Source organism: Peromyscus maniculatus, chromosome 8 (genome assembly GCF_049852395.1).
Source record: "Peromyscus maniculatus bairdii isolate BWxNUB_F1_BW_parent chromosome 8, HU_Pman_BW_mat_3.1, whole genome shotgun sequence".
In the NCBI taxonomy this organism is placed as follows: Eukaryota; Metazoa; Chordata; class Mammalia; order Rodentia; family Cricetidae; genus Peromyscus; species Peromyscus maniculatus.
The window spans coordinates 84,791,523-84,818,680 of NC_134859.1; the positions used below are offsets into that span (position 1 = coordinate 84,791,523).

Sequence of the window (27,158 nt, forward strand, 5' to 3'; positions counted from 1 at the left end):
CTCCCTGTCATCTAGGAGCGACTTCACAAGGCCATGGAAGGGTGTGCTTAGGTCCTCAGGTGTGTAGCTCATCGCCTGAGATGGAGGCCACCCTTAGGTCACTGTCCTCTCAAGGGTTCAAAGGTCAGGCCGGGAAGTGGGCTAGGCTTGAAGGATGAAGCACTTCGTTTGGCAATCACCCTGCCAATTACACCTTTCACCGAGCTCCAGGAGCTGGAGCTGGACCAGAGCCATCTGCCCTAACAGGTCTGCATGCCTTCAGCTGGCCAGGCAGCTGTGGGGCAGAGGAGAGGATGCCAAACAAAGCCTCTGTCCTTAACTCCAGGCCTCAGTCACTCTGTATGCGAAATCGGTATCCAGGTGGTGCCTGCCTTTTCCAGCCCTGGGGGGGCATTTGGGGAGAGGTTGTGCATCTGACAGCCTGTGATTCTGTGCAGCCTGTGGAGGAACTGAGCTGTGAGCCTGTGGTGTCCGTGTGTCCGTCCCCCTCCCCCACAACAGCTGCCCAGCCCCCCACCTACCTTCTGGCTACCACAGGCTTTTCCTGCTTTCACCTTCCTGGCTGCCAGGTAGCTTCCTTGTCCCTCCCCACCCAGCTTCCTGTCCTATTGGACTATCTATGTGTCGTTGTGTGTCCGTCCGTCCGTCCGTCTGTCGTGTCCTTCCCCGCTCAGCTATCGTAGGCAGAGACAGGTCTGTGGAGAGGCCTCTGGTGAAGGCACCACACTCTGGGAATGATTAATAAGGGGCTAGCCCAGGAAGGGACAAAGAACATCTGTGCTCTGTGGACTCAGCTCTGCACCTTTATACTGTCTCTCATTTTGTCTCCGTTGTAGCCTGAAGATCTGGCTGGGGTGGGTGGTCTTAGCTGTTAACTGGTGTGTTCCTGTCCCACCCCCGCCCCCGCCCCCTGAATCTGAAGGTGAAAGGTGGCTTCAACCTGGGGTCATAGGGCGGGAGGGGTAGAATTCCCAGCAATGGTTTCTGGAAGATCACTTGGAGTCCTCTTCAAAGACCACCATGTTGGGGAGGGGTACAACCCTGGGCCTCTGGTGTCCTGCCTTCTGGAAACAACCCTGAGCACAGCTGTCTATAAGAAACCAGCTCAGGCCCCTTGGGCATCTCCTTGGTGGAGGATACTCCTGCATTCTGTCTTCCCCTGCCCCCATACCCCATAGACCTCTCCCTCCTTTCTCTGCTCTCCTGCCTGGAGCTGAGGATGAGGTTGCCATGGGAACCTGAAGCACAGCAGCTAGCAGGAGAAGGGAAAGGCAGGGTTGTCTCAGCCAGGGTTGGGGGCTGTGGGGAGGGGACTGGGCTGACCCATCAGGAGGAATGCGGTCCCTGTGGAGCCTGTCCTCTGCCTGGGGTTGGGTGTAGCAACCCGCCCGCCCGAGTGTCTGGAGCTCTTTAATCTACGAGAACTGATAACAGGATTAAATTCCTTCCCCATCCCTAGCACTCTGGAGTCCACATCTAGACTGCTCCCCCTCCCCCATTAATATTCCTGCTCTAGAGGGTGGAGAAGATCATGGTGGCTACAAAGAGGTGATGAAGTACCGCCAATCCCATCCGAAGCGAAGCATTTGGTGCATGCTGGAGGGGCTCCTGGGATCTTCTGATGGGGCTAGGGTGTAGCAGAGGAACAGGGTGAATGGAGGAGGAGGTATGTGAACGTGGGGGTCCCTGGCTGCCAGCTCCATGTCCAATTCGGAGGACACACCTATGTGTTAATCACTCCTGAGGCAGATGCTGTGTACCGGAGCCACAGAACTGGGGAGAGGGTGTGGCTGTCTGCACGTGGCTGGTTATCCCTGGGCCAATGGAGATGGCTTTCTGCCTTAAGTCTGCACATAGGGCCAAATGAGAACAATACCCAGGGTTTGTGGACGCGGTTCTGTGGATGTGTGCTTGTGGAGTCCCTGCCTTCAGCTCTCCAGACTGCTTTCACTCTGTCCAACATAATGCTAGCTGCTTACTAGTCTTGACCCTCGACACCTGGCCAGAGCTGCCTGGATCCTGGATCCCTGACTTCTGCTGTGTGCATCTCTACTGACGGATGCCCGGCTCACCCTGGCGAGTGTCCCACTCCCCTTTAGAGTGGGTCCAGTTTGTGTGGAGGGTCCTTTCTGAAGCCTTATCTCCTAGGGTCTCAGGGCCAGCCTGTTCTCCTAGAGATCTCACTTCTATTCCTTCTGTTCATTTCTTGTCTCTAGGAACAGAGTCCTGCTTGCGCCTCCCTGGCCCTGAGCAGGAGCAGGAATTTTTGGATGGGCTTCTGAGCTGTGGGTGGCCTGGCGGCAGGGCACTGGGCCAGACCTGGGGGTGGGACCTTGCCTTTGCCTGCCTTCATTCACAGCCATTCCTGCTGCCAGCTGCAGGCACCTGTGTTTGCTTTTCCCGTCTAGCTCCCTCCTTTGGCTGGGGGAGCTCTTTCTCTGGCTAACTGGGATGGCTAGGACCCACGTAGGCATCGCCTAGGCCGAGGACAGGGACATTGCAGGGGGGTGAAGATGGTCACCTGGAAACAGAGCCTATCACTGTGTCCCTTGGAGTCACACCCTCTTTGGTTGTCCTCTCTACCCAGGGTAGCCCAGAGGGACATCATATGTTGGGACAGGTGACTGGGGAACCTGCCAGGTTGGCTAAAGCATACAAGCGTGTGGCAGCACATGACCTGCTGTGGGAATGTCGGCCGGCCTGGGTGGGTCATACCTAGAAAAAGGCCCCCATGGGCCGTCTGTCTCTTACCTGGTGCTGGGCTGCCTGTGTGTGAGTCAGGGGGTCTGCACTGGTCCCAGCTGTGATGGGTGCAGTCACCCAGAGCTAAACACAATCAAGTCAGACTTTTCAATTCGATTTTTGCTTGGAGAAGCCGCCCGCCGACCCCTGAGATGGGTGAGGTCCATGTGGACCCTACCTATTTCACATTCCAGCACCAGACACAGACCATGGCTGGTTTACCTGAGGACCTCACGGTGACACACGGGGGTTGTCCGGAGTTCTCCGGTCCTAGCCCAACTTCAGCACCTGGCGTGACATTTGTTTCTTCAGGTCTCTCTTGAGCCTCAACCGCTGTTCTGGAAGCTTGGATAAAGCAATAGACAAGTGACCAAAAGCAATTTTCTCCCCTCCTGGAGAACCGGAGAAGAGAGTGGCGATGTGATGAATGTGTGAACTCAGAGACTGCTGAGTGACAAGGGCTAGTCCTCACACACTGGTTACCTGTCCGTCTGTAAGGACATTATCCTTCAGGTCCTTGCAGACTGGGTTCTGGGCTACCTCTAAATGTTTTCTAGGGGGCAGAATACTGACCTGTTTCTGTGTGTTTAGATCATGCTGTTCAACCTCTAGCCTCTGCTCTGTCTGTAAAGGAGGGCAGTGACAGCAAGTTTGATAGACTGAGTCCCATAAGCCCTTAGCACAGGACAGCGCTAACTGCTGTCACCTGTCACTGGAAGGTGACTAGACACAAGCAGACCTTCCCAACTACCCTGTGACTCGGACATTGTTAGCCCTTTATAACACCATGATGGACACCTGTTCTCTCTCTCTCTCTCTCTCTCTCTCTCTCTCTCTCTCTCTCTCTCTCTCTGGTTTTTGAGACAAGGTTTCTCTGTGTAGCCATGGCTGTCCTGGAACTCGCTCTGTAGACCAGGCTGGCCTCAAACTCAGAGATCCGCCTACCTTTGCCTCCCAGGTGCTGGGATTAAAGACGTGCGCCACCACCTCCTGGCACATGTATTCTCCTAGCACACCAATTTACAACTTCTGACAGGGAACCGTCTGGGTGTTCGGTATTCATTTTCCCTTCAGTCTTAGTCTCTCATGCTCTTCTGTGTCTAAATTGGTCTCCATTGCTAGTCTGAGTTCTGATCCTGTGCCCATCTGCACAGCTGACTAGGCCCTCCTGGGTGACCTGTCCCTGGGATCCTCTGTGGGAGACTCCCAGGCATGGATTATCTGAAACAAGGGTCATCGGACACCCTCAGAAGCCTCCCTGTGGCCCTGGACAGTTCTGTCTGCCAGGCAGCCACTCAGGCCTGCTGTGTCTTGCCCTCTCAGCTAGCCTAGGCTGTGCCTGAGAAGTTCCTGACTCCCTTCAGCACTGGCAGGTGGGCAGGGGCCGTCCAACAATAGAGAAGCCCGGAGTTCCCTGTCCTTCCCCAGCGTGACGCCCGATTTTCTTTCTGTCCGGCAGACACTACCCTAAGCAGTCCTTCACCATGGTGGCTGACACTCCGGAAAACCTCCGCCTCAAGCAACAGAGCGAGCTGCAGAGTCAGGTGAGGGGCGGGCACTCTGTGGCTGGTGGAAGGGGAGGGCCTGTGTAACCGGATGGGGCAAGGGCACCTGTGGTCTGTGAGGCCTGAGATGCTGAAATCCCGGGCCTGTCTGTCTCCCCACCCCCCCTTTTCCTCAGTTACCTCACACTTCCTGACTCCTGGGGGTGGCTTGGGGGTGGGGATGCTGCCTTCCTACCTGAAGTTGGTTGGAGAGGTGTGGGCATCTGTTTGACTCTGCCCAGGCTCCTAAAGCTTGCCTTTTCCAGGAAGCTGCCCCCTGTCTGCCACTTCATTCACACCCGGCACAGAAGGGCTTGGAGCCACCCAGAAACTTGCCAGTGTGGGTTACACAGCCTGTCCTCTGTAGCCATGTCCCCAAACCCTTCACTCTCCTTGGAGAGAGGACAGCGTAAGGGACGGTCCTCCTGACAGTAGAGAAGAAGACTTTGTCTGCCCTGGCTTGGAGAAGTCTCTGCCCTCTAGGGATACGAGCTACATTGAGCTAGGTGGTCTGGAGCCCTGAGACCTTATTAACTGCACCCTGCTGGAACCAGCCTGGCCTGCCTCAGCAAGGATTAAAAGATTAAATGAGAAAATACAAGTAGGGGAATTTACTGGGTTGGCCAGGTGCCCAGGGTAGTGCCAGCTGGGCCACAGGACTCAATCCTCCTCCATGAGAAGTGAGGCGTCCCTTGCAGGACTGTTTCGGGTGGGTTTGTTTGTTTGATTGTTTGTTCTGGTTGTTGTTGTTTTGCGATGATAGTGTCACATAGCCCTTCTAAAAAATTGCCTTGGGGGCTAGAAAGACTGCGAGGAGCCCACGTGATTACAGTCTTTTGTAACTCCAGCTCTCGGGGCCCAAAGCCTCTGGCCTCTGCAGGCATCTGCATTCACATGTGTATAGCCACATGGAGACACAAACACCTACATATAATTAAATGTTTAAAAAAAAGTTCTTAGCTGGGCAATGTTGGCACAGTCGGGAGGCAGAGGCAGGTGGATTTCTATGAGTTCCGGGACAGCCAGAGCTATACAGAGAAACCCTGCTTTGAAAAAATCAAAAGCAAAACCAAACACAAAAAAATCTTAGGAGTGGGGCTGGAGAGATGGCTCAGTGGTTAAAAGCACTGATTGCTCTTCCAAAGGACCTGGGTTCACTTCCCAGCACCCACACGGCAGCTCCTAACTGTAACTACAGTTCCAGGGGACCCGACACCCATAGCAAAACACCAATGCACATAGGTAAAAATAAATAATTTTTTAAAAAATCTAAAAACAAAACAAAACAAAACAAACAAACAAAAAATCTCAGGAGGAAAAAAAAGAATGACATTGAACTCCTCATATCCTGTCTCCCAAGTTCTGGGTTGAGGTTGTACCATACCTGGTGGCTTTATGGTTTTCTATCCACTGCCTGAAGAGAACAGTCTCCCCGCTCTTAAAAAACGCAGAATAGTCCCTGATGCTGCTGAGAACTTGTGAAACCTAACAAGTGATGTAGTACTTCCCTTTCTTGTCCTTGATGCAACCCCAGGCGTAGGTGGGAAGACAGCTCCCTTCCTGTCCCTGCTTGGGACATGAGTCTCCAAGAGTTCCAGGCCACACTGAGCGAGGCTGTAGAATCTGGGCTCTGGTCCTGTTGCTCACGCACACAAGTGCGGTGCCTTGGGTGTGGGTAACCCTGCAGTGTGTTCCACCGCACAGGCTTGTCCCCTAGTAGTTCCAGGGGAAGCCGTAGACTCCAGCTGCCTCCAGCAGGCAAGGAGAGGGAGGGGTGAGGGGGGGCAGGTGCCTGGGCCAAGCATGAGAACTTTTTGTGTGTTTTCCTTTCTTTCTCTGTCCCACTCTAAGGAGAAATTCCACACCCTTGCCTTGTGAGCCCATTAGAGCTCAGTTCTTTTTGCTTCTGGAATCTGACTCCTGTGGGGTAGGACCCGATATCAGGAACCAGTCAGCCCTGCCTCCGTATGTGAGCACTTGGGCTGGGGCTGCTGTGGGCAGGGCTGTCTGCTCCCCATACACAGATTTGGAGGTCCCTAGACGATCAGGGGCCTGATGTGGGCTCCAGTAGGCAGGGTTAAGTAGAAGCAGTGTCTTTCTCTGAGGTTCTTACTAAGGGACAGGCCCTGCACATGTATATCTGTGTGTATCAGTCTTCACAACCACATTGTCAAAAAGGGAAGAGCCCCTTTTTTTGGGGGGGTTCCCTCTTTGGTTGTTGTTTGGTTGTTTTTTTTTTTCTTTCTTTTTTCTTTTCTTTTTTTCTTTTTTGATCCAAGGGCTCACTCTATCCTTGACTGGTCTGGAATTCTCTGTGTAGTCCAGGCTGGGATTCTCCTGTCTCAGCCTCTTGTTTGCTGAGATTTTAGGTGTGAGCCGCCTCCCCTAGCCCAAGAAGGAGTTGTTCCTATTATGTAGGAGGGGTCGCTGAGGTTTGGGGAGGCCATGGTGATACATCTTATTCTAGCCACGGCCCCCTTCTCCCTCCCTGTCTGCCTGCTGGGGTATCTGACTCCTAGTCTCTCAACACTACTTGCCCAGGGCTCGAGGCAGGTAGATTTTGAATTCAGCTGGTCGGGCCTCACAGCGCGTCCAGCTGGGACTCTTTTTCTATAGGGCTGATTGCCCATCACACCAGCTTACCGGAGGTTAACCCAGGCTGGCCTCAAACCCCGCTAATCCTTCCGACTCAGTCTCCCGAGGGTTGGGATTAGTGGTTATATGCCACCATGCCCAACCAGGGCGTTCTGGAGGCTTGCTCTGCTGGGCTGCCAGGTGGAGCTTTGGGGTGGTGCCACACTGGGGGATCTGTGTCAGTCAACAGGATGGGAGGCGAGGGAGTTGACCTTCTTCACTGAGGGCACAGCTCTATTCCTGGATGTGGGGACCTGGAGGAGGATGTGGAAAGGAGAGAGCCCGGTCCTCTTCACGGCATGTGTCTCCCGCCTCCTTCCATCTGTGCCGTCTGAGGCTTTTTTTTTCTTTTCCCCCTCATAGTTTTCCCCCCTCTGAGTAGTGAAATGGGGACAGAGACCCGTTTGCCTAGAAGCTGGGGCCTGGGCCCGATGTGAGGCTTGGAAGCACAGGCCTGCTTGGCCGGCTTGGTAATAGGTCTGTGGCTGCTCTGGGGGTTAGAGCTTTGTGTGAGGGGCTGGAAGGAGAGTGGGAGCCTCCTCCCCGGTCCCTGCCCTACCCCAGCAGGGTGTCACGGGCTCCTTCCAGGGCTGGCTCCTCACTGGCCTGGCTTCATGTGTGGGTTCTTTTTCCTTTGGGGAGCTGCCCGGGCCACTCCAGCTTTGTCTTTGTCCCACTGCTGTATTGTCTCCCAGAGTGGCAGACACTTGGGGTGTCCGGGATCTCTGCAACCTCCCCAGCCACAGAACTGCCCAGCAGTGACACTCTGAATGCTGCTGTCTAAACTGGCATTGCCCCCAGCTCCCCCTTCTCACTCGCAGCCCACCACGTGGAGGCGGCGGCTTTGGGGTGGGGCTGAGGAGAGGCTGTGTGTGTGACTGGAGTCCAAGCCCCCTCCCAGGCAGAAAGGCTGGAGTGTCTCTGCGTTTTCTTCCTTGACACCTTCGCAGAGTGTCTCAGGAAATGCCCTTGAGGGGAGGGAAGTGTGCTGTGCCTCTCTGCCAGTCATCTCGGGGCAGGGCTCTCACGCCTGTCTTGGATCCCGTGACCGGCGGGACAGTGGCACTCCCTGAAGAGTGCCCCTCTCACTAATCTGGAACAAAGAGGACTAGGGAGATAGGTCCAGTGGTAAAGTCCTTGCCCTCTCCGGTTCTTGGCACCCAGGTGAAAAATGCCCTGAGTAGTTCCTGCTTGTAATCCCTCAGTGGGCAGGCAAAGACCAGGGCATCCCCAGGGCTCTGTCCTGATTGGTGAGCTCCAGGCCTATAAGAAGCCCTGCCTTAGCCGGGCGGTGGTGGCGCACGCCTTTAATCCCAGCACTTGGGAGGCAGAGCCAGGCGGATCTCTGTGAGTTCGAGGCCAGCCTGGGCTACCAAGTGAGCTCCAGGAAAAAGGCTACACAGAGAAACCCTGTCTCAAAAAACCAAAAAAAAAAAAAAAAAAAAAAAAAAAAAAAGAAAAAAAAAGAAGAAGCCCTGCCTTAAAGGAGGAGGGTGGTGTGCCTGAGATTGTGCTAGACACAGATACACACACGCACATGCACGAACGTGCGTACACAGTACAGGAAACTTGAAAATGCTCTATTAACAGTGTGAGCCAGGCATGGCGGTGCGCACCCTCAGCAGGATCGACAAGCCTAGGCCATGTACTGAGACCTCGTCTCGTTCTTACCGGAGCCAGCGAGCGGCCTGAGGTTGAGTCTTAGATTACCACCACCAGCTGTGACTTGGGACTAGTTATTTAACCGCCCTGCCAAGAGGCCTCCGCGTATAAAGTGGGGATCGTCTCCCCCAGGGTTGGCTGTGGGGATGTTAGTATGTGTGAGGTGTCTGCCCTTCTTGGCACGGTGCCAGAGCTTGGTAACTCTTTCCTTCTGCTGTTCTCTGGGAGGGAGAGGAAATGGATGCAGTGACTGTGACCCCTCCACTCCCAGCCCTGAGCTCTCATTAGTTCCTCACATCTGTGGGTCTGACGTCAAGTCCAGCTGCCTTTTTCTTCCACGGGAATGGGTTCCATAGTGTGGGTCTAACGCAAAAATGAGGTCATGGCATTACGGGAAGTGGGAAGGGTTGGTAGAATGTTTGTTTCTGTTTTTTTGAGACAGTCTTACTGCACACCCCTGGCTGGCCTAGGACTCGCCCAAGAGTCCCTAGAGCTCAGAGAGAACTACTTGCCTCTGCCTGGGATTAAAGGTGTACACATGGCCCCCATCCCCACACCCCTCTTTTTTTTTGTAGGGGGGCGGGGCTTGCTATGTAGCACAGGCTGGCCTAGAACTTTCAATCCTGCCCAAGCCTCACTAGGATTACTGCGTGTAGCAAAGGCCGGGCTTCTTATGCTGGATCATGACGGATGATGTATCTGTATTCAGTTAATTTCTTACTTATCCGGCACACCCCGGTGTGTACCAGCTCTCAGCTGGGATGAATGAGCGGGTCCCGAAACCTCTAAGGAAGGTAGATCTTCATGGATAGCGCCTCTCTGGGCGTCATGCCCTGTGCTGTTGTGGGAATTTCCAGAGAGGGGAGGCCTTGGCAGCACCAAGCGGGGATGGAGTCATCTGGCCAAAGTTCAGGCTCTATTGTAGCCAAACTGACAACTGGGTTGAGTGACCTGGCAGGCTGTGTCCCCAAGGCTACCCTGTCATAGTGGGTGAGTCATCCAGACAAATGCAGGCACTCTGGCATGGGTGAGGGGAAGAGCTCACCGAGGGCCTCCCAGCTACCCCTTTTAACAATAAAGAAGCTCTCAGGACTTTCCTCCGCTCGATTCTCCTGTTACGGCCAAAAGGTGCTTAGGTAGGGCCATAGCCTCCAGAATGAGTGGACTTTGAGAGACTGGCTGGCCAGCTCTCCTTCCCTAGACCCCACCTCAAGAGGGGACCAGTAGCCACACGGTGGCACCCAGGCTTCCCTGCCTCCACCCACTCTACCTTCTCTGCCTCCCACGCCAGGGTGAAGTGGATGATCCTTTCAGTGAGGAGGAAAGGCCACTCCTAAGCCTGGGAACTAGTTGATGTCATTGCGGTGTTGCCATGGTAACCGTCCCCTGGATTAGGGGCCTGACCCTCGCAGAGCCAGGAAACAGGAGGGAGTGGGGCTTGGCATGGGCTCAGCACATTAGCCCTGGCAGAGCGCTGGCACAGTTGCCCTCGTGTGGTGTGCGCCCAGCACTTCTGCCTCAGCGCTGGTGCCGCCATTGAGTTCCCATTTTACAGATGTGGAGCCCGAGGCTTCAGAGGGTAAGATTCTGAAGCAGCTTGGAGATTGTCGGTCCAAGCTCCTGGTTCTGGGCCCATATTTAGTGACCTGAAAGTCTCCCATCTTTTGACATGAAGGAGAGGGAATTTGATCTCCTTGTGTAAACTGGGCTGGCCTCAAATGAGTGATCTTCCTGCCTCTGCCTCTAGTTATAATATAACAGGCATGCTTGCTTATGCATATTTTGAAACAGGGTCTCATATAGCCCAAAGTGGCTTCAAATTCACTTTGATATGTCTGCACGCGCGCACGCGCGCGTGCGCACGCACACACACACACACACACACACACACCAGGTTGTCCTTGAACTCTTTTTTTTAAACATTCATTTATTATTTATTTTATGTATGTGAGCTTTATCTGCATGTATCAGATCTCATGATAGATGGTTGTGAGCCACCATGTGGGTGCTGGGAATTGAACTCAGGTCCTCTGGAAGAGCAGCCAGTGCTCTTAACCACTGAGCCATCTCTCCAGCCCCCTGTCCTTGAACTCTTACCTTTCTCGATTATAGGTATGAATGACCATCCCTGGCTATTCTCATGTTTTAACTAATATCTGTGATGGCTCTTTTTACAGGAAGTTAAGGCTAGGTAGGACCCTTCTGGGTTTCTGCATTCTCCATGTTTCTTCTCTTTACAGATGTCTCCTTTCTGAAGTGCCTTCTAGTAGTCATGTGCTGTTTCAGGCCTCCCTAGGCGGGTGGATGTTAGGCACTCACCTGACATCCCTCTGGGTGGCCTGGGCCTGACCTTTCTCCTAGAACTTCAGGCGTTTTCCACAAGCCTGTGTCAGGCCAGGTCCATATCCTTGTCTCATGTGAACCTACATTAAATCTGCCAAATCTTTTTGGTCTCACTATATAGATGTATCCTAATCGAGCTGGTTGAATGCTGGATTACAGGCCTGAGCTACCAAGCCGGTTTAGGCCTTCCTTTTTATCTGCACCAAAGGAGGAAGGATCCACCTAAGTTGTGATCCTGACCATGGAGGACCTGACAGTGCTCACAAACTGTGAGACCTCAGTGAGGGAGCTTCGGTGCGGCCGAAGACTCCAGGCCTGGGCGCTGCCCAGGCTTCCTGGAAACTCCCCACATCCTGGCCCCTATGTCCTGGGCTGACCTGTTTCAGGATAGTGCAGCCACTGTAGAGGAAACCCAGGCAGCTGGGGAGGCCTGGAACAGATACTGAGGTGGACAGTGGACATCCGAAGCCAAGAAACAGTTCTCTACCCTGGAAGTATTTCCAGTGTCTGTTCTGTTTTCTAAAATCCCCAGGGAAGCACAAGCTGTTCGTTCTTCAGATTGCAGTTCCCTTAGTGCCGAGGAAGTCCTTTCTGTAGTATATCCTGAGTGCCTCTAGTCTTCCATAGAGTTCTTAAGAGAGGGGGGCAGCAGTCGTGTGGTGTGGCTTTTCCCAGAGCTCAGACCCTGTTCTGAGGTTCTGCCTGCTCAGCCGCCTCCTTTTCCGGGAGTTTCTTTCTCCAGCTCGGCAGGCTGCAGGAAGCTGTTCTGCCTTGTCAAAGGCCCAGTGACGGTCACCGCTTTCCAGGCAGCGCCTTTGTCCTTTGGCATAGCCCTTGCTCAGCTGGTTGCTAAAAAACTCCCCCATGCTCTAGGTGGGTCCTGCCATGTTCTGGCTGGGATGCTGAATCTTCAGATTTGGCGAGGACTTTCTTATAGCTGTATAGGCAGGAGAAGTGTAGTGTTAGGAGTCAGGCGTCCTGGCACCTCAGGATGGTTGCTGCTAGGTCATGTGACCTCGGGCAGGAGAAGTGACATTTTTTATTTAAAAAAAAAGGAAAGTATTGCTGGGCGATGGTGGTGCACGCCTTTAATCCCAGCACTCGGGAGGCAGAGGCAGGCGAATCTCTGTGAGTTCGAGGCCAGCCTGGGCTACAGAGTGAGTCCAGGACAGCCAGGGCTACGGAGAGAAGTATTATGTGTATGGGTGTTTGCCTGTATGCTGTGTCGCATGTGTGTGCCCTGTGCCCTCAGAGGGTAGGAGAGGGCCTCGGACCCACTCGAACTGCAGTTACAGATGGTTGTGAGTCGGCACGTGGGTGCTAGGAATTGAACCTGGGTTATATGTCACAGAGAGGCAGGCTGATGTCTTTTTTGAATGTACAGTTTATTGTTCACATGTCACACTTGATGGGAAAATGAGTAACTCACAGCAAATGAATCAACAGCTCAGTTGATCCATGGATATCTGGATGTCCACTCCCAGACAGTGGGTAGAGTCCACTCCCAGACAGTGGGTAGAGTTGGCATAAGCAGGCTGCAAGTCCTGTGCATGCCCAGGACACAGCAGGCCACGGCCTCCACTACTAAGGAAAGGATAGTTGGAGGAGGCTTAACCAGGTTAACCAGGATGCCTGACACTCACTGGTCACCAAGGTCAGAGCCGGGCAAAGGCACAGGATCCTGGTGGGAAATCTGTTCATTAAAAGTGTCCCTTGCGAGAAAAAAGTCTATAAAAAAAAAAAAAAAGAAAGGGTCCCTTGTCACTTGTTATGAGTTTGTGGCTCATGTGCACTGAGGAACACTCGAGACCAGAGTCTGCCGAGCTGCCTGGAGATCATCTTTGTAGACTTGTGGTCACTGCTTCAGGTTGTTGCCGGCCTGTGGCTGCCACAGCTTTGCTGGTTGCACCCAGGTGCTAACTTCTGGGGCTTTTATTTTATTTTATTTTATTTTTGAAATAGGGTCTCCCTTATGTAGCCCTCGATGTCCTGGAGCTCACTATCTTGACTAGACTGGCCTTGAACTCACAGAGATCTGCCTGCCTCTGATTCTCAAGTGCTGAGATTAAAGGCGTGGACCACTATGCCTAGCTGATGCTGTCCTCTGGTGTCAGCACGTTCTGATGTCAGGACTTTGAGCAAAAGTGCCTCCATCTTTATTTTCTTTATTTTGTGTTTTAAGTGCTCACTGAGTTCCTCTGGAGGAGCAGCTAGTACTCATAACTACTGAGCCATCTCTCTACCCCAAGATATTGCCTCTTTATGGGCATTCAGTGTGTGGCCTCCCCTCAGAACCTTCTAGATATGTGGTCATTAGTGGGGTTATTATTGCCCTGACACTTTCTGGCTTAGGCTTCTGCTTTGTGTTGGCGGTTTCTGGCCAGGGGCCTCAGGCTCGGCATGCCTGTGCTCACATTTCACCTCACCTCAGGCTTTCCTCTTCCTTCTCGGCCTCCAGGTGCGCTACAAGGAGGAGTTTGAGAAGAACAAGGGCAAAGGCTTCAGCGTGGTGGCGGACACACCCGAGCTGCAGAGAATCAAGAAGACCCAGGACCAGATCAGCAACGTGAGACCCCGCTCCCGGTTACCCAGGCTACCCCCTGCTCTCCTCTCTCACCCTCTCCCTAGCCACCCGGTCTTGGCTCCTCAGGAAAGCCTGTGTGGCGGTGGCTTGAATAGAGGGAAAGGAGAAATTGGGGTTCCCAAGTGCCTTGTCTTTGCTCCCCCTCTTTGCAAGGCATCTGCCCAAGTGGCATTTCCTCCTTAAAGAGACTGCCCTGTGTGTGTGTGTGTGTGTGTGTGTATGGGGATATTAAGTTACCTCCCACTCTCTAGAGTGGGAGGCCCCCATTCACCCCTTTGGGGTGGTGGGGGTCAGTGTGCAGATTAGACGCTTGGTTTAGCATCAGGGTCAAAGCTGGGCTTGGGGGCGGGGGTTGAGCCTCCTGTCTGCATCTGGGTGCTAACACTACAGTCATTTCCGCCCTCCCTCGCCAGCCTCCCACCTCGGCTTGCTCTTCCTTCCTGTGTGAAAACCCAGCTGGCGTTGCCCGCTGGCCCTACACCCTCGCCAGCCCCTTCAGAGGGTGGTGAAGTGACAGCCGGGAGCTGGAGAACGGGCCTCAGTTTCCTTCTGTGCTTCTGTGCCCAGCCGTAGACTAGCAGCTTGTGTGGCTCTGACTTCCAGAGGCCTGGAGTATGTGGGAGTAGGGTGCTGCTGTGAGGGACATCACAGGACATGGGCACATGCCTGAGCACAGAGCTCTAGAACATGCCCAGTCAGCTGCAACAAGACCCCTATCAGTGAAGGATGAGGCAGGCCATTGTCCTCATGTCTGTTACAGGAAAGGGTCCACCAGTTACTGGTGTCACCCTGGGCTGAGGGACTGGGGTGGAATGGATAGGACCCAGATTCAGATGGCCCACTAAGTCTCCACCCTCTAGGCTCCACATCGCTGTCTGTCCTGCCGCCCTCATTAGCTAGCTGGGCTGTGCTGGTGAGCCATAGTGGAGGGTCAGGTAGATTCCATAAACTCAGGGCCAAGACGGAACCACCCCTGCCCCGGGGTAATAGCTTTCAAATTCTGCCCTCTGTCTAGAAGAAGCATTCCCTTTATTTAATGATCCATGCCTGTAATCCCTGCTCTTGGGAGGCTGAGGCAGGAGAGTAATGGATTCCAGGCCACTTGGAGGTTGAGGCACAGATCAAGAGGCTGGGCTCTCTAAGGAGACCCTGTGGGAAACAAAGAAAACTTCTTGAAAGAGAGCTGAGGATGTAGATTCGCCACAGAGCGTTTACCCAGCATGCATCAGGCCCAGAGTGCCCTCCTCAGCATCAAAAAAAGGAAAAAAGGAAATTGCTGTCGTGAGTAAGTGCTGTGGACTTGGGGAGGTCATTCAGACATTTTCTGTTCTTGTTTCATAAACGCCAGGGACAGTCTAACTGAGTGGGTTTTGCAACCCAGTTGTTGAGCTGAAGTTTAAAATGAATGGCCTGAGGGAATGGATTGCTTCTCCCGGGCTGGAGGGTGATTCTCAGAAAGCTTCAAACCTTCTTTGCCCCCCAGGAAACCCTCTAACAGTTGCCCTGTTCCAGCCTGGGCCTGACATACACCCTGGAGTTTCCTTTCTGGCTCAGACCACCCAAAGGGTAAAAGGGTGTGTCAGGGAACTCCCTATTTGGAAAGAAGGGAAGTGGTGTGGCCTTGGGTGATTGGGAAACCGTGGAATGGCTCCCAAAGCTGGAGTCATGTGGCTTTGTGTCTTGAGACACCTCCAGTCAATGCTGCCAACCTCTGGGACATTCATTCATTGATTTACCCTGTGAGTTTGGGGTCTCGTAGGAGGGAAGCAAGCCCTAGTCATCCCTGTGTCACTTTCTGGAAGATTTCCAGAATGTTCTGACACCCAGTCTGTTTCCCCTGCCTTCCTTCACCCTGTTATTGAACATTGGATGCATTAGTGCCTGAGGAGTTCTGGTAACAGAAACTGGCTGTGGCCAAGATATCCACGCTAGAGATAGCATCTTATCAGCCACCTCAGGGCCGCAATTAGCAGATTGCCCTGGTTCTGAGCTGGGGGAGGTGCCTTGAACTTGGCCTGGGCTTCCAGAGCAACCAGATAGCCTGAGCTGGGAGCTGGTAGGTGTGACTGAATGCTGGAAGTCTTTCTCTTGGTCCTAATGAATGAGATTAAAGTCGGTCTCTGTCAGAGCCCCTCACAGTCAGCTGGGCTCTACCTTAGTGTGCACAAGGATCTGCGGATCCGCGGGTTGAGTTTGCCCATATATACACAAAGGGTCCCCTGCCATCATAGGGCTCTTAGTGAAAACGCAGGCGCTCTGTACCCCCAGCATTCCAGTTTGTCACCCCTGGACTGGAGCCCAAGATTCAGCGTTGTAAACCCATCCCCTGGTCTTCTGTGGTCCTCACTGAGAAAAAGTTATCACTTAAACTCAGAAGGCTTCACCAGCCCCTCAGTCAGAGGGCGCCAGACCTGGCTGTGTCCCAGAACTGAGGGAACTTTTTAACCACAGGCAGAACTGGGGCTAAGTTGTGCCAACCTCCAGCAGAACTCTGAGAAGGCGGCTGTCCAGAGCCACACTGTATTTTGGCTCCAAAATAGCATCCCTGTGTGTGGCTCGGCTTCCCAGATTAGCACCTAATGACAGGTGGTCTTTTCTGAAGGTCAGACTGTCCTGAGAGATGGAGCCTGCCTTCACCAGCCAGAGCAGTTGAAAAACCAAGTGCCTATTCTCCTGGGATGGTGATGTTTACTTGGTGATGCGCTGTCTGTCCTCAGCCCTGTGTGGGAGAGACACAGGCATTCTAGCTAGAATAAGAGTTCCTGTCTTTCCATTCCACATCTGCTGGGCTGCTCTGAGCTTTGTTTTACTCCTCTGTAGAAGTGCTAGTAGTCATGTGACTGCAAGGTGAGCGTGCCTCAGTGATGAGCATTGTCAGTGGTGTTCACAGGCAGAGAAGCTTCTCTACACTGTGAGAAAAGAAGGGCCGTGAAGGGCCCGCGGGTGCAGCTTAGTGGCAGAATGTGCATTTAGCACGTGTGAGGCTATGAGGTCCATCTCGAGCAGAGGGAGGAAGGAGGGAGGGAGGGAGGGAATTGCCTATCTCACAATCCTGTCTTCACTGGAGGCGTGTCCTGGCGCTGTGCTGTGAGGCAAAGACTTTAAGTTTACATACCTGTTTGCTCCAGATCGCTGAGGACTTGCATGAATGAGGAATGGTTTTCCTGAAGCCTTTGGTGGGAGCCTTGCTTTTCCTTGTTCACATGTCTCTACCTCCAGCCCCAGTTTCCCCTGTTTTCCCCCCTTGCGAACCGAACCACACTGTGACAGGCACAGTAAACAGACAGCTCTTCTCTCACTGTGCAAATCAAGCCTAGGGGTGACAAGCTGAGGTAGAACATGTGTCGTACGTTCATGAGGTCTTGGGCCTGATATTCAGTTTCACTTAAAGAAAAAGAAAGAAAAAAGCCAGGCGGTGGTGGCACACACCTTTAATCCCAGCTCTCAGGAGGCAGAGGCGGTGGGTCTCTGAGTTCGAGGCCAGCCTTATCTACAGAGTAAGTTCCAGGGCAGCCAGGGCTACACAGAGAAACCCTGTCTCAGGTGGGGTGGGACATGAGTCTCTGATAGGAAGCCATATTACAGGGTGGTTGAGAACTAAGGCTCTTACGTTAGTAGTCGATTCTGTTGTAGCCTATTTAACCTTCAGCCTCGGTTTCCCCATCTGTGTAATGGGGACAATAACGGAATGTTATTCTTGGGCTGGGTGAGAAAAGGAAAGCAGTAATATATTAGGGCACCAAGTAGAACTTCACCCCCTCCCCACTTTGGGGGTCAGGTTTATGAGAGCAAGCTGGTTATTCCATTTAAAGCTTGATGTTACTGGCTAAGCCGTGACACAGCGTCATGTGGGGGCAGACGTATGGCCAGTCAGACTTTTTTCCACTGCAGTCAGGAAGCAGGTGCTTCAGAAAGCAGAACATGAACCACCAGCCTTGGAGGGACCTTACCTAGTCACACCGAAGGCCTGCCCCATAAGAAAGAGTCTTTAGGCTCCAGTCACTGAACCCACGTGCACGGAGACCTCGTGGTACAGTAGAGGCCTGGCTTCCTTCCATGGAGGCCCTGGACCCTGCCTCTTCTCATTTGGGCTCTTTCTCTGAGTTCGAGGCCAGCCTGGTGTACAGAGTGAGTTCCAGGACAGCCAGGGTTAAAAACAAACGAACAACAACAAAACCCCCCAGAACTTTGGGGAGTGCTTATTGCTCTTGCAGAGAACTTAATTTGGTTCCCAGCATCCACATGCGGGCTTACAATTACCTATAACTCCTGTTCCAGGGGATCCAGTGCCCTCTTCTGACCTCTGAAGGCACCAAGTATGTGGTGCACAGACATACGTGCAGGTAAAACACACACACACACACACACACACACACACACACACACACACACACACACAAATAATAAAAGTTAGGGGGGAAAAAAAGATCTGAGTTACAGCCGGGCAGTGGTGGCGCACGCCTTTAATCCCAGCACTCAGGAGGCAGAGCCAGGTGGATCTCTGTGAGCTCAAAGCCAGCCTGGTCTACAGAGCCAGATCCAGGACAGGCACCAAAACAAAACAAAAGATCTGAGTCACATGATTGACAGGATCCTCTGGAGGATGTCGCTTTGCCTGTTTGCTTAAGACACTACTAGGTGGGCCAGGAGTAATCACGCAGCTTCCCTATTTTGCTGGGGAGGAAGTGGAGGGCAGTGGCCGGCCTGAACAGGGCCTCACTTTTCAGCCATGGTGCCCCATGCTTCCTCTCCTTGTTTGTGTATCTAGACCCTCCCCGGGGAGGGTGGTCCTAGGATTGTCCCCCTTCTGAGGGGGATAGAGGTACGCGCAGTGTTTGGACAGAAGAAGAGAGAATGGCGACTAGGCATGTAGTCACTCTGCCCTGTGCTTGCTCTCAAAAAAAGGCCGGCCTGCCTGTCTGTCTGTCTGTCTGGGACTTTGTCCACTGTCCCAATGAAAGTTCCATCATAAAGGTCTCCAAGCCTTTCTTCCGTTTCCTCCTCTCTGAAATGGGAATGAAAGGGTGTGTCCATCTTGAACTATCACTTACTTAGTGTGTGTGCTGTGGAGGTCAGAGGACAACTGGAAAGCCAGCCCCTTGCTTAGAGTTTAGGGTGACTGTTGTCAGGGTTGGGGAGATAATGTGTGGGACACTTTTGTGACATTGGTATGAAGAGCTGTGCAGATGTTAAGGTTGTCGATATATTTTTGTTGGGTTTTTTTTTTTGGTTGTTTTTTTGTGTTTTCAAGACAGAATTTCTCTGTGTAGCCCCGGCTGTCCTAGAACTCGCTCTGTAGGCCAGGCTGGCCTCAAACTCAGAGATCCCCCTGCCTCTGCTGGGATTAAAGGCATGTGCCACCACTGCCTGGCCTGCCTGGCCTGTCATTGACGGTGGCAAGTGGCATCTGTGGGTCAAGGGAGGATGAGGATATCTTGTGTTCAGGCTATCACTATTCAAGATGCCTGAGTCTTTGGGGTCTAATTTTATACACATCTTCCCTTGGGTAGTAACTTCGATTGTCTGTCTGTCTGTCTGTCTGTCTGTCTGTCGGCAGGGTCTTGCTGTGTAGCCCTGTTGGGTTCAGCGCTCACTCTCTAGACCAGACTGGCCTTCACAGTTTGTGGCATCCTCCTGCTTCTGCCTCCTGAGTACTGGGTTTGTAAGCATTTGTCATCGTGCCTGGCTATGCGAAATGACTTCTAAGAAGAATGGCGGGTGGAGCTAGTGTGGAAATACACCTGTCCACACGCCTGCCTTGGGAACTGATGGGATAGGTGTTACCGTGGCCTCGCTTACAGAGAAGGAAATGAGGCATTAGTAAACAAGGCAGGTTGCCTGTCTTTCAAGAATGAGTTATGGGCGGGGCCTAGTGGGCCCTGAGCCTGTAGGACAGTGACGGGGCCCTTTGTCCCCCAAGAACCCTTGTAGAGGAGGAGTGTGGGCCCCACATGCACTTTTTAAAGCTTCCTTTCACCCCATCTTTGATGTAGAGCCCCACTCAGGGAAGGGATCACATTCAGGGTAACCTGGCTCTGCAGCTGGACACCCAGGGCTGGATGCAGACCTGTTCCCTCCTCTTCCTCGCTTCCTTTCTTGGTTATTGGCCATGGAGTAGGGTCCTTAAGGAACTGGAGCTGGAGAGTTCCCCCTTTACCCTGTGTCTGTGCATGCCTCACGCCTGGGTGCCCTTCCAGGTGGTATTAGGGGTTTACCCCGTGGAGTTTTTAGTCCAGCCAGAGCTGGCTGCCTTATCTCAGACCGTTTCACCATTTGAATGTGTGTCCCGGCTTGGTCATGACGGAGGAAGGGAGAGGTCTTGGTCTCTCCCCAGACTCTGCGAGTCAGCTCTCTGTGGCATCTAGTGGACACTGCTCCCACACTCCATCCCCTGCCGGCTGCTGTCCTGCCGGCCTGTCAGCCCACACTGCAGTATAACCTTATTTAGCCAGTGGTTGTGACCCAGGTGTCCCCAGGTGGCCACGGCTCTCTGCCTCTTTCTGACCGTGCACAGAGAATGCTCAGAGAGAGAGCGGGCAGCGGAGAGAGCGCGGGGCGTGGATGGCCAAAGCCCTCATCACCGCGGCTCGGCTTCTTTCTCTTCTGTTCTAGGAAAATGAGCAGGCTCTGCCCAGCTCCCTACCGCTCCCTTCCACTGCCCCCCTCCAGGGTTAGGAGAGGGCGGGGTCCTGTAGACAAGCGAGAAACAGCCTTCCAGGCAGGGGCTGCAGCCTGCCTAGGATGGGACAGTCACCACTGTTCTCTCAGGGTTGGGAGCCGCCCTTCAGCGTGTGTCTGCCTCCTTCCTTCTGCCCAAACCCTGGCCCCTCTCCTTTCCCTTCTTGACCTCCCCACCAGTGGGAGAGCAGGGAGGAGACCTCGCTGAGGCCCTTCAAGGTGGGAGGAGAGGATGTGTCCCACGAGGGTGCAGGAAGGACACTGAGAACCTCTGGCCTGCTGCTCCTCTGTCTCATATTTTGTGGATCACTTTTTTTTGTGTGTGCATTTTACAATATACATTCTGTATTTGTATAGTGATGTTTCTGTGTCGTCATTAAGGTAGTGTGTGCTTTGCGAGGGTTGTGTTAAAGTCACTCGAGGGAGTGCTCGTGGCCGTTTGTCAAGCCCAGCGGCTGGCACAGTCACTGTGTCACATGTTGGTCCTATAAAATGAGCAGCCTGTGATAGTAACTGAGCCTGGGCACAGGGCCTGGCCACAGCAAGGACCAGTTAACAGGAGCGGCTGTGGTGGTTGGGATTGACCATAGTGGGAGCTGGAAAGGTTCAGCCCCTACCGCATGCTCATACAAGGGGAGCTCTCCCTCCTCCGTCTCCTAGTCTGTGCGGCCAAGGATGATCTTGAACTTTGTGTCTGCTTGTTTTGAGACAGAGTCTCACTAGACAGTCCTGGTTAGCCTGGAACTGGTTATGTAAACCAGGCCGGCATCAAACTAAGATCCCCCTGTCTCTGCCTCCCAAGTGCTGCTATTAAAGGTGTATCATGCCTGATTTTGTGCAGCATGTGGGGCTTTGTGCATACTATACTAGACCAAGCGCTCCACCAACTGAACTGTAGAACCAGCCCTCAAGGTACACAGCCAGTCCTTGCATGGACTTTTCATGGCTGTTATCTCATTGTACCCTGCAGTCACTCAGCATCCACATCTGATGATCCTTTTTAAGAGGTTTACTAAGCCAGGAAGCAGGTGAACATCTGGTGAGTTCCAGGGCCGCCTGGTCTATGTGGGGAGACTTTATTTCAAAAAAAGAAAGAATGGTTTTAGCTGAGGCTTGTCGTGGTTAAGTTACTACGACAGCTGGTACTCTTTCTATAGCTCTCCAGGAGACGCTCGTGTGTGTGTGTGTGTGTGTGTGTGTGTGTGTGTGTGTGTGTGTGTGTGTCTGTCTGTCTGTCTCACTGTGTTGCTCAGGCTGGCCTTGAGTTCCCAGCTCCTCCCTTCTGCCTCAGCGGCCAGGAGGGCAGACGCCGGACCCAGCTTGAGTGGCAATGGGAGTGGGCTGGTTTGAGTGGCGATGGGAGCGGGCTGGTTTGAGTGGCGGTGGGAGCGGGCTGGTTTGAGTGGTGATGATGGGAGCCGGCTGGTGGGCTTGCCACGGAGCCCTTCCTTCACCCATTCCTTCTGCACTGCAGATCAAATACCATGAGGAGTTTGAGAAGAGCCGCATGGGGCCCAGTGGAGGTGACGGTGTGGAGCCAGAGCGCCGAGAACCCCAGGACAGCAGCAGCTACCGGAGGCCACCAGAGCAGCAACAACCACAGCCTCACCACATCCCGACCGGTGCCCCAGGTGAGTAGTGCTCGCCTGGGCGCTGGGGAGGGCAGGAGGGTGGGGCAGTGAGAAAGTGGCTGCATACACAGTGGGAGGAGCATACGGCCCCCAGGAAGGTCCAAGACACCAAGGGCACACCTAGCCATAAGCCTTTGTTGGGGGGGGTAGCTGTGCCAGGCTGGGGTGGGCTTGAAAATTCGCGCCTTTGGGGAGTGGGCTTGGCCTGACACTGAGTCCTGCCGCTTCCATCTTCTAGTTTACCAGCAGACTCAGCAGCAGCAGCTGACTCAGTCCTATGGTGGCTACAAGGAGCCCGCAGCCCCTGTCTCCATACAGCGTAGTGCCCCAGGTGGCGGCGGGGTGAGTATCTGTCTGGAAATGAGACCCTGGGGTGAGCGGTCCCAGCTGTATGCACCTGTGTGTGGGCGCACACACACACACAAAGATAAACACTAAGGCTATAGCTCAGTGGTAGAGCACTTCCTAATATGCATGGGACTTTGGGGGTCTGTTCCCAGGACCGTATCCCTTTCCCCCCCAGAAAACAATAACAGTACCACCCGCTTTTGTGTCCCGGGGTAGGCAGGAGGTAGCCTTTTGGTGCCGTCTTGAGCCAGGCCTATGGGAGGATGCATGAGGTTTTTCTGGGTGAGAAAATGAGCAGCAGAAAGAGCTGGCAGTCGTTGGTGTGAACATGCTGGCCGTGACGTTCTAGGATGCGTCCCACTAGGGTGCACTAGGCTGATCTCCATGTCGGAGTGGGAGAGAAATAAAATAGCCCGGGATAGGTGACACCAGGAGGCTGTGTGGAGGATAAGGTAGTGGGTGGTCTGTAGTATGCAGGCAGCAGAGACAAGCGCTAACATTTCCCGACAGTCCTTACTAGAGTAGAGGAGTGAAATGGTCCCGGGGGAAGAAACAGCAGGTGCAAAGGCCCTGTGGCAGGACATCCTTGGGAGGGTCAGGATCCTGCAGGAAGGTACAGGTTCCTGGAGACAGGAAAAGGAAGTAGATGAGGTCAGGCCCTTTGGGGACTTTGGAGGCCAGGGGGAAGACTTTGTGACCAGTGTATCTGACTTTTGCTTTATGAAACTCACCCTGGCAGTTGGGTGTGGGTGTAATCTCAGCACTTGGGAGTGGGAGGCAGGAGAATTACTCTAAGTTCAAGACTAGCTTGGCTGCATAGCTAGACCTTGTTTTAAATATTTGCTTGTTTGTTTTAAAGAAAGAAAAGACAGTTCCCCCTGGTGCCTGTGTGGGGAAAGATGCCATAGCAGACTGAGGAGGCGGGGGTGTTGGGAGGTCGTATAAAGCATAGCCTTAGGCTGCAGGAGGCAGCTTGGCTTGGAGAGAAGGACAGTCAGTAGACACACCAGGATCTGTTGGCATGTCGCGACAGGTTTGGAAGGTAGACGCTCTTAGCCTTTTGTCCCCCATTTGGGACTGACGTCAGACTAACAATGGTTTCAAAAAGGAGACAGTGGTACTAATAGCCCTTCAGATAATAGTGACTAGGCTGTACCTCTTTTTTTGTTTTGTGGTGTTGAGAATCAAACCCAAGACCCAAGCATACCAGGGATTTTATTTAAGACAACTACCTAGTCCAGGCTGGCCTTGAACTCAGGATCCTCCTGTCTCAGTCTCTTGAAGGCTGAGTTAAAAATCCTATTTCACCACGCCCAGTATGGCCTATCACATTTTATTTTATTCTTGGTTTTTTGAGACAAGGTTTGTCTGTGTAGCTTTGGCTGTCCTGGATCTCGCTCCTTAGACTCGGACTCACAGAGATCCACCTGCCTCTGCCTCCCGAGTTCTGGATTAAAGGCGTGGGCCACCGCCGCCAGTCATATCACATTTTTTTTTTTTTTTTGGTTTTTCGAGACAGGGTTTCTCTGTGTAGCTTTGCGCCTTTCCTGGAACTTACTTGGTAGCCCAGGCTGGCCTCGAACTCACAAAGATCCGCCTGCCTCTGCCTCCCGAGTGCTGGGATTAAAGGCGTGCGCCACCAACGCCCGGCTCTCATATCACATTTTAAAACCGTTATCTTAGTGCTGAGTCTATGGGACTTTCCTGCTGACCTGTGCAAGGAAAACAGGTATAAGAAACTCCATAGCAAAGCCCATCCCTAGTCCCCATCTCCCTCCTAAGGTCTCTGAGAGGTAGAGAGAACCATGGGGCCTGAGAGTCGCTTGGTGGAGCACTGGCCCAGGTGAAGAAGGTCTGGGTATGGGAGAGCCTACATCGAATACCCAGGCTGACTGTTGCCTGTGCTTCCCAGAAACGGTACCGTGCAGTGTACGACTACAGTGCTGCTGACGAGGACGAGGTCTCCTTCCAGGACGGGGACACCATCGTCAACGTGCAGCAGATCGACGATGGCTGGATGTACGGGACCGTGGAGCGCACCGGTGACACAGGGATGCTACCGGCCAACTATGTGGAGGCCATCTGAGCCTGTGCCGCCCACCCTCCGTCTTCAATGCATTCCATGGCATCACATCTGTCCTGGGGCCTGACCCATCCACCCTTCCGTGTCTCTGTCTTTTAAGATCCGCCGCCGCCGCCGCTGCTTCTTTATCCCCGCCCCTCCTCCAGCTTCTTTTGCCAACCCCGGCCTTGTTCTGCCACTGTCTCGGGCTCCTTCCTCCGGCAGGTTTTCCCTTGGACCAACCGACTGATTGATTTTTCTTCCTGGATGGAACAGGCTGGGCACTCTGGGGAGGGTGGGCTCACGGGGCTGAGCTGAGATGGGAGACCCATTAAAGAGATCAGAGAGTCCAGGCATGGTGGCACACACCTTTAATCCCCGCACTCGGGAGGCAGAGACAAGCAAAACAGTTCTCTGAATTCAGGGCCAGCCTGGTCTACATCATGAGTTCCAGGACAGCCAGAGAGAGCTATGTGGTGAGACCCTGTCTGGGGGAGGGGAGGATTGTTAGCTCCCAGCTTCACTTCCTGCCTTAGGCCCTTCAGAACCCCTGGCCTAGCTCCTCTGACACCCTGTATCCTAGGGCTGGGGTGAACCCCATGCTCCTCCTACCGCCAGGTGGGGTTCCACACATTCCTGGGGGGAGTGGGAGGGATACCGAGGCCTCAGTTATGTCGGGACCAATGTGACGAGTTTCCCTTTCCGCTAGTCCGCCCTCCGGACCCTGTGTGTGTCCCTTCACACACCGAGTGTGCCATCCTGCCTACGCAATCCCGGGGTGGCACAGAGCTCCTCGGGAAGCACAGCTCGGGTCAAGTTCTTGCCTTGGTTCTGAGGGCGGCGGCAGCAGGAAGGAGGAACAGGGTGTTCTCCCCAGGCCTGTGTCGTTCCACCCCCCAGCCTCCAGGGACTCTCTTTATCTCCCTGGCTGGGATCCTGCTGTGAAGGGTAGAGCAAGGGATGCCTTTGGGACTTGAGTTAACTGAGCTGTTCCTTCCTGCTCCCCTGGGAAGAGGTCTCTGTGTCTCCTATGGCCTTCCCTCCCTGGAACAAGGCTGGATGGGGCTTAGAGCTCTGTGAACAGTCTCCTGGACACACAGGAGACCTCAGCCTTTTGCTCACTCTCTGGGGAGGTGGGAGAAGGCTTTTCCTGTCCTTGTGTCTGAGGCTACAGTGTACGGTAGGACCAAGTCACCCCCACTGTGGCACCTCCCTCAAGGCTCTCCTGTCCTTGAAACAAGGGAGCGAGTCTGGGATGCCAAAGCTGGCGGCACCATCTCTGGACCGGTGCTAAATTCAGGTTCCTCCTTTGCACCCGGGGCCTGGGCCAGCCCTCACGCGGCTCCATTCATCTCTGGGTTTTCTTGTCAGCTCTCCTGGGTCCTCTGACTCTCGTCTTGACTCTGAGTCTTGTATCAGGCCCCTCTGCACACAGACCCTACTGCAGGTCAGGCTTGAACCTGAAGGCACTGGTCAGGTCGGCGATGCGGTCAGTAGTCCAGACCAGCCTTGCTGGATTAGCGAGTAACCACCCTCCTGCTTGGTCAGTCCCCTCCGACCCTGACCTGGGCCATGGCAAGTAGGAGCAGTATGGGGAGAACTTTGTGGAAACGTTTTAGGAGCCCCTGGGGAGGCACCAGTCCATTCCATTTCCTCTTCATCTCAAAGCACAATGCGGTTCTGGGGACCAGAGGTCAGGGACTCTTGCTCTTGGAGGGCCTGTGCTTGGGAGGTGCCCCAGCCTGATTGCAGTCAGCTGAACCTCCCTTCCCAACATAGGAGCCAGCTGCTCCTCTACCGCCCTAGAAATGGGGGAGGCCTTCACACACCTGCAGAGGCAAAAGGAACTATCCATTGGTGCTGAGGGCCCCAGCTGGAGTCCATATTCTTTTTCTAGAAGCATCCACTTCTAGAAGAGCACAGGATCCCCAAGCCCGTGATCTCTTCATAAAGGTCTTTCAGCCAATCAAAACCCAGGAAAAAAAGCACCTTGGCTAGACTGTGAACTTAACTTTTGTGGGCCAATCCTGCAATGCAAGAAGCCCCGTGGTGAGGACATGAATTCTCCCCAGACTGCTTCCTGTTTTCCGCCCTCGTGTCCCTCCAGGGAACATTTTTATTTGTTAATAGCTGGACACAAGACAAAAAGTACCACCCCACAAAAGCCTGTATTTAAAAGGAAACAGAAGTGGCCCTGTGAAATTCGCCTCTGTCCGACATTTCATCTGTGTGTGTGTGTGTGTGTGTGTGTGTGTGTGTGTGTGTGTGTGTGTAGCCACCCACTCATCTTTTATATGGGGTTGTCAACTTTCTTTGATCTGTTCGGTCCCCTCCCTCCTGGCCTTGCGCTCGGGATCAGTTCTTTCTGGCCTGTTATGAATCTGAACATTGACTTGAACCACAAAGTGAATCTTTATCCTGGTGACGCAAATAAAAGTCTAATTTTTACCTGCGGACTGCGCTTCCTCTTTGGCTCTGAAGTAACTTCTGTGTGTGTCATGTCTGCCAGCGGGCATTGACAGTGAGCTCAGTTACCCCCCAAAGAGAGGACTGACCCAGAAACCAAAGGGTAGCTGGTTCTTCATGATGCCTGCTTCTTCCTTGAGGACATACCTCAGCCCTCCAGTGGCTTCCAAGAGTGACAGTTCTGCCCAGCCTGGGGTTCTGTTCCATGGCATTCCCTGAATTCTGAGGCTCCCCTTCTTCCATTAAGCATCTTCCTCCCTCCTAGCCAAGGGACTCGGGGACTGTCATGGGTCTCATTCAAGTTCCTGGTCTTGTCGGGGTGTGGCTGGCACACCCTTTAATCCCAGCACTTGGGAGGCAGAGGCAGGTGGAACTCTGTGAGTTCGAGGCCAGCCTAGGCTACAGAGTGAGTTCCAGGACAGCCAGGGCTACACGAGAAACCGTCTCAAAAATCCAAAGAAAAA

General features: G+C 53.5%; 1 protein-coding gene across 1 annotated transcript in view; it reads left to right on the forward strand.

Annotated features, from left to right (window-relative positions):
• Positions 1-26,684, forward strand: part of Lasp1 (LIM and SH3 protein 1) — a 39,490-nt gene extending 12,806 nt beyond the window's left edge. Inside the window, exons 3-7 of the mRNA XM_006971859.4 lie at positions 4,202-4,286; positions 13,384-13,491; positions 21,662-21,818; positions 22,057-22,160; positions 24,079-26,684. Coding sequence (XP_006971921.1) covers positions 4,202-4,286; positions 13,384-13,491; positions 21,662-21,818; positions 22,057-22,160; positions 24,079-24,252 — 628 coding nt within the window. The 3' untranslated portion in view covers positions 24,253-26,684. The remainder of the gene's footprint in view (positions 1-4,201; positions 4,287-13,383; positions 13,492-21,661; positions 21,819-22,056; positions 22,161-24,078) is intronic.
• Positions 26,685-27,158: the final 474 nt, after the last annotated feature.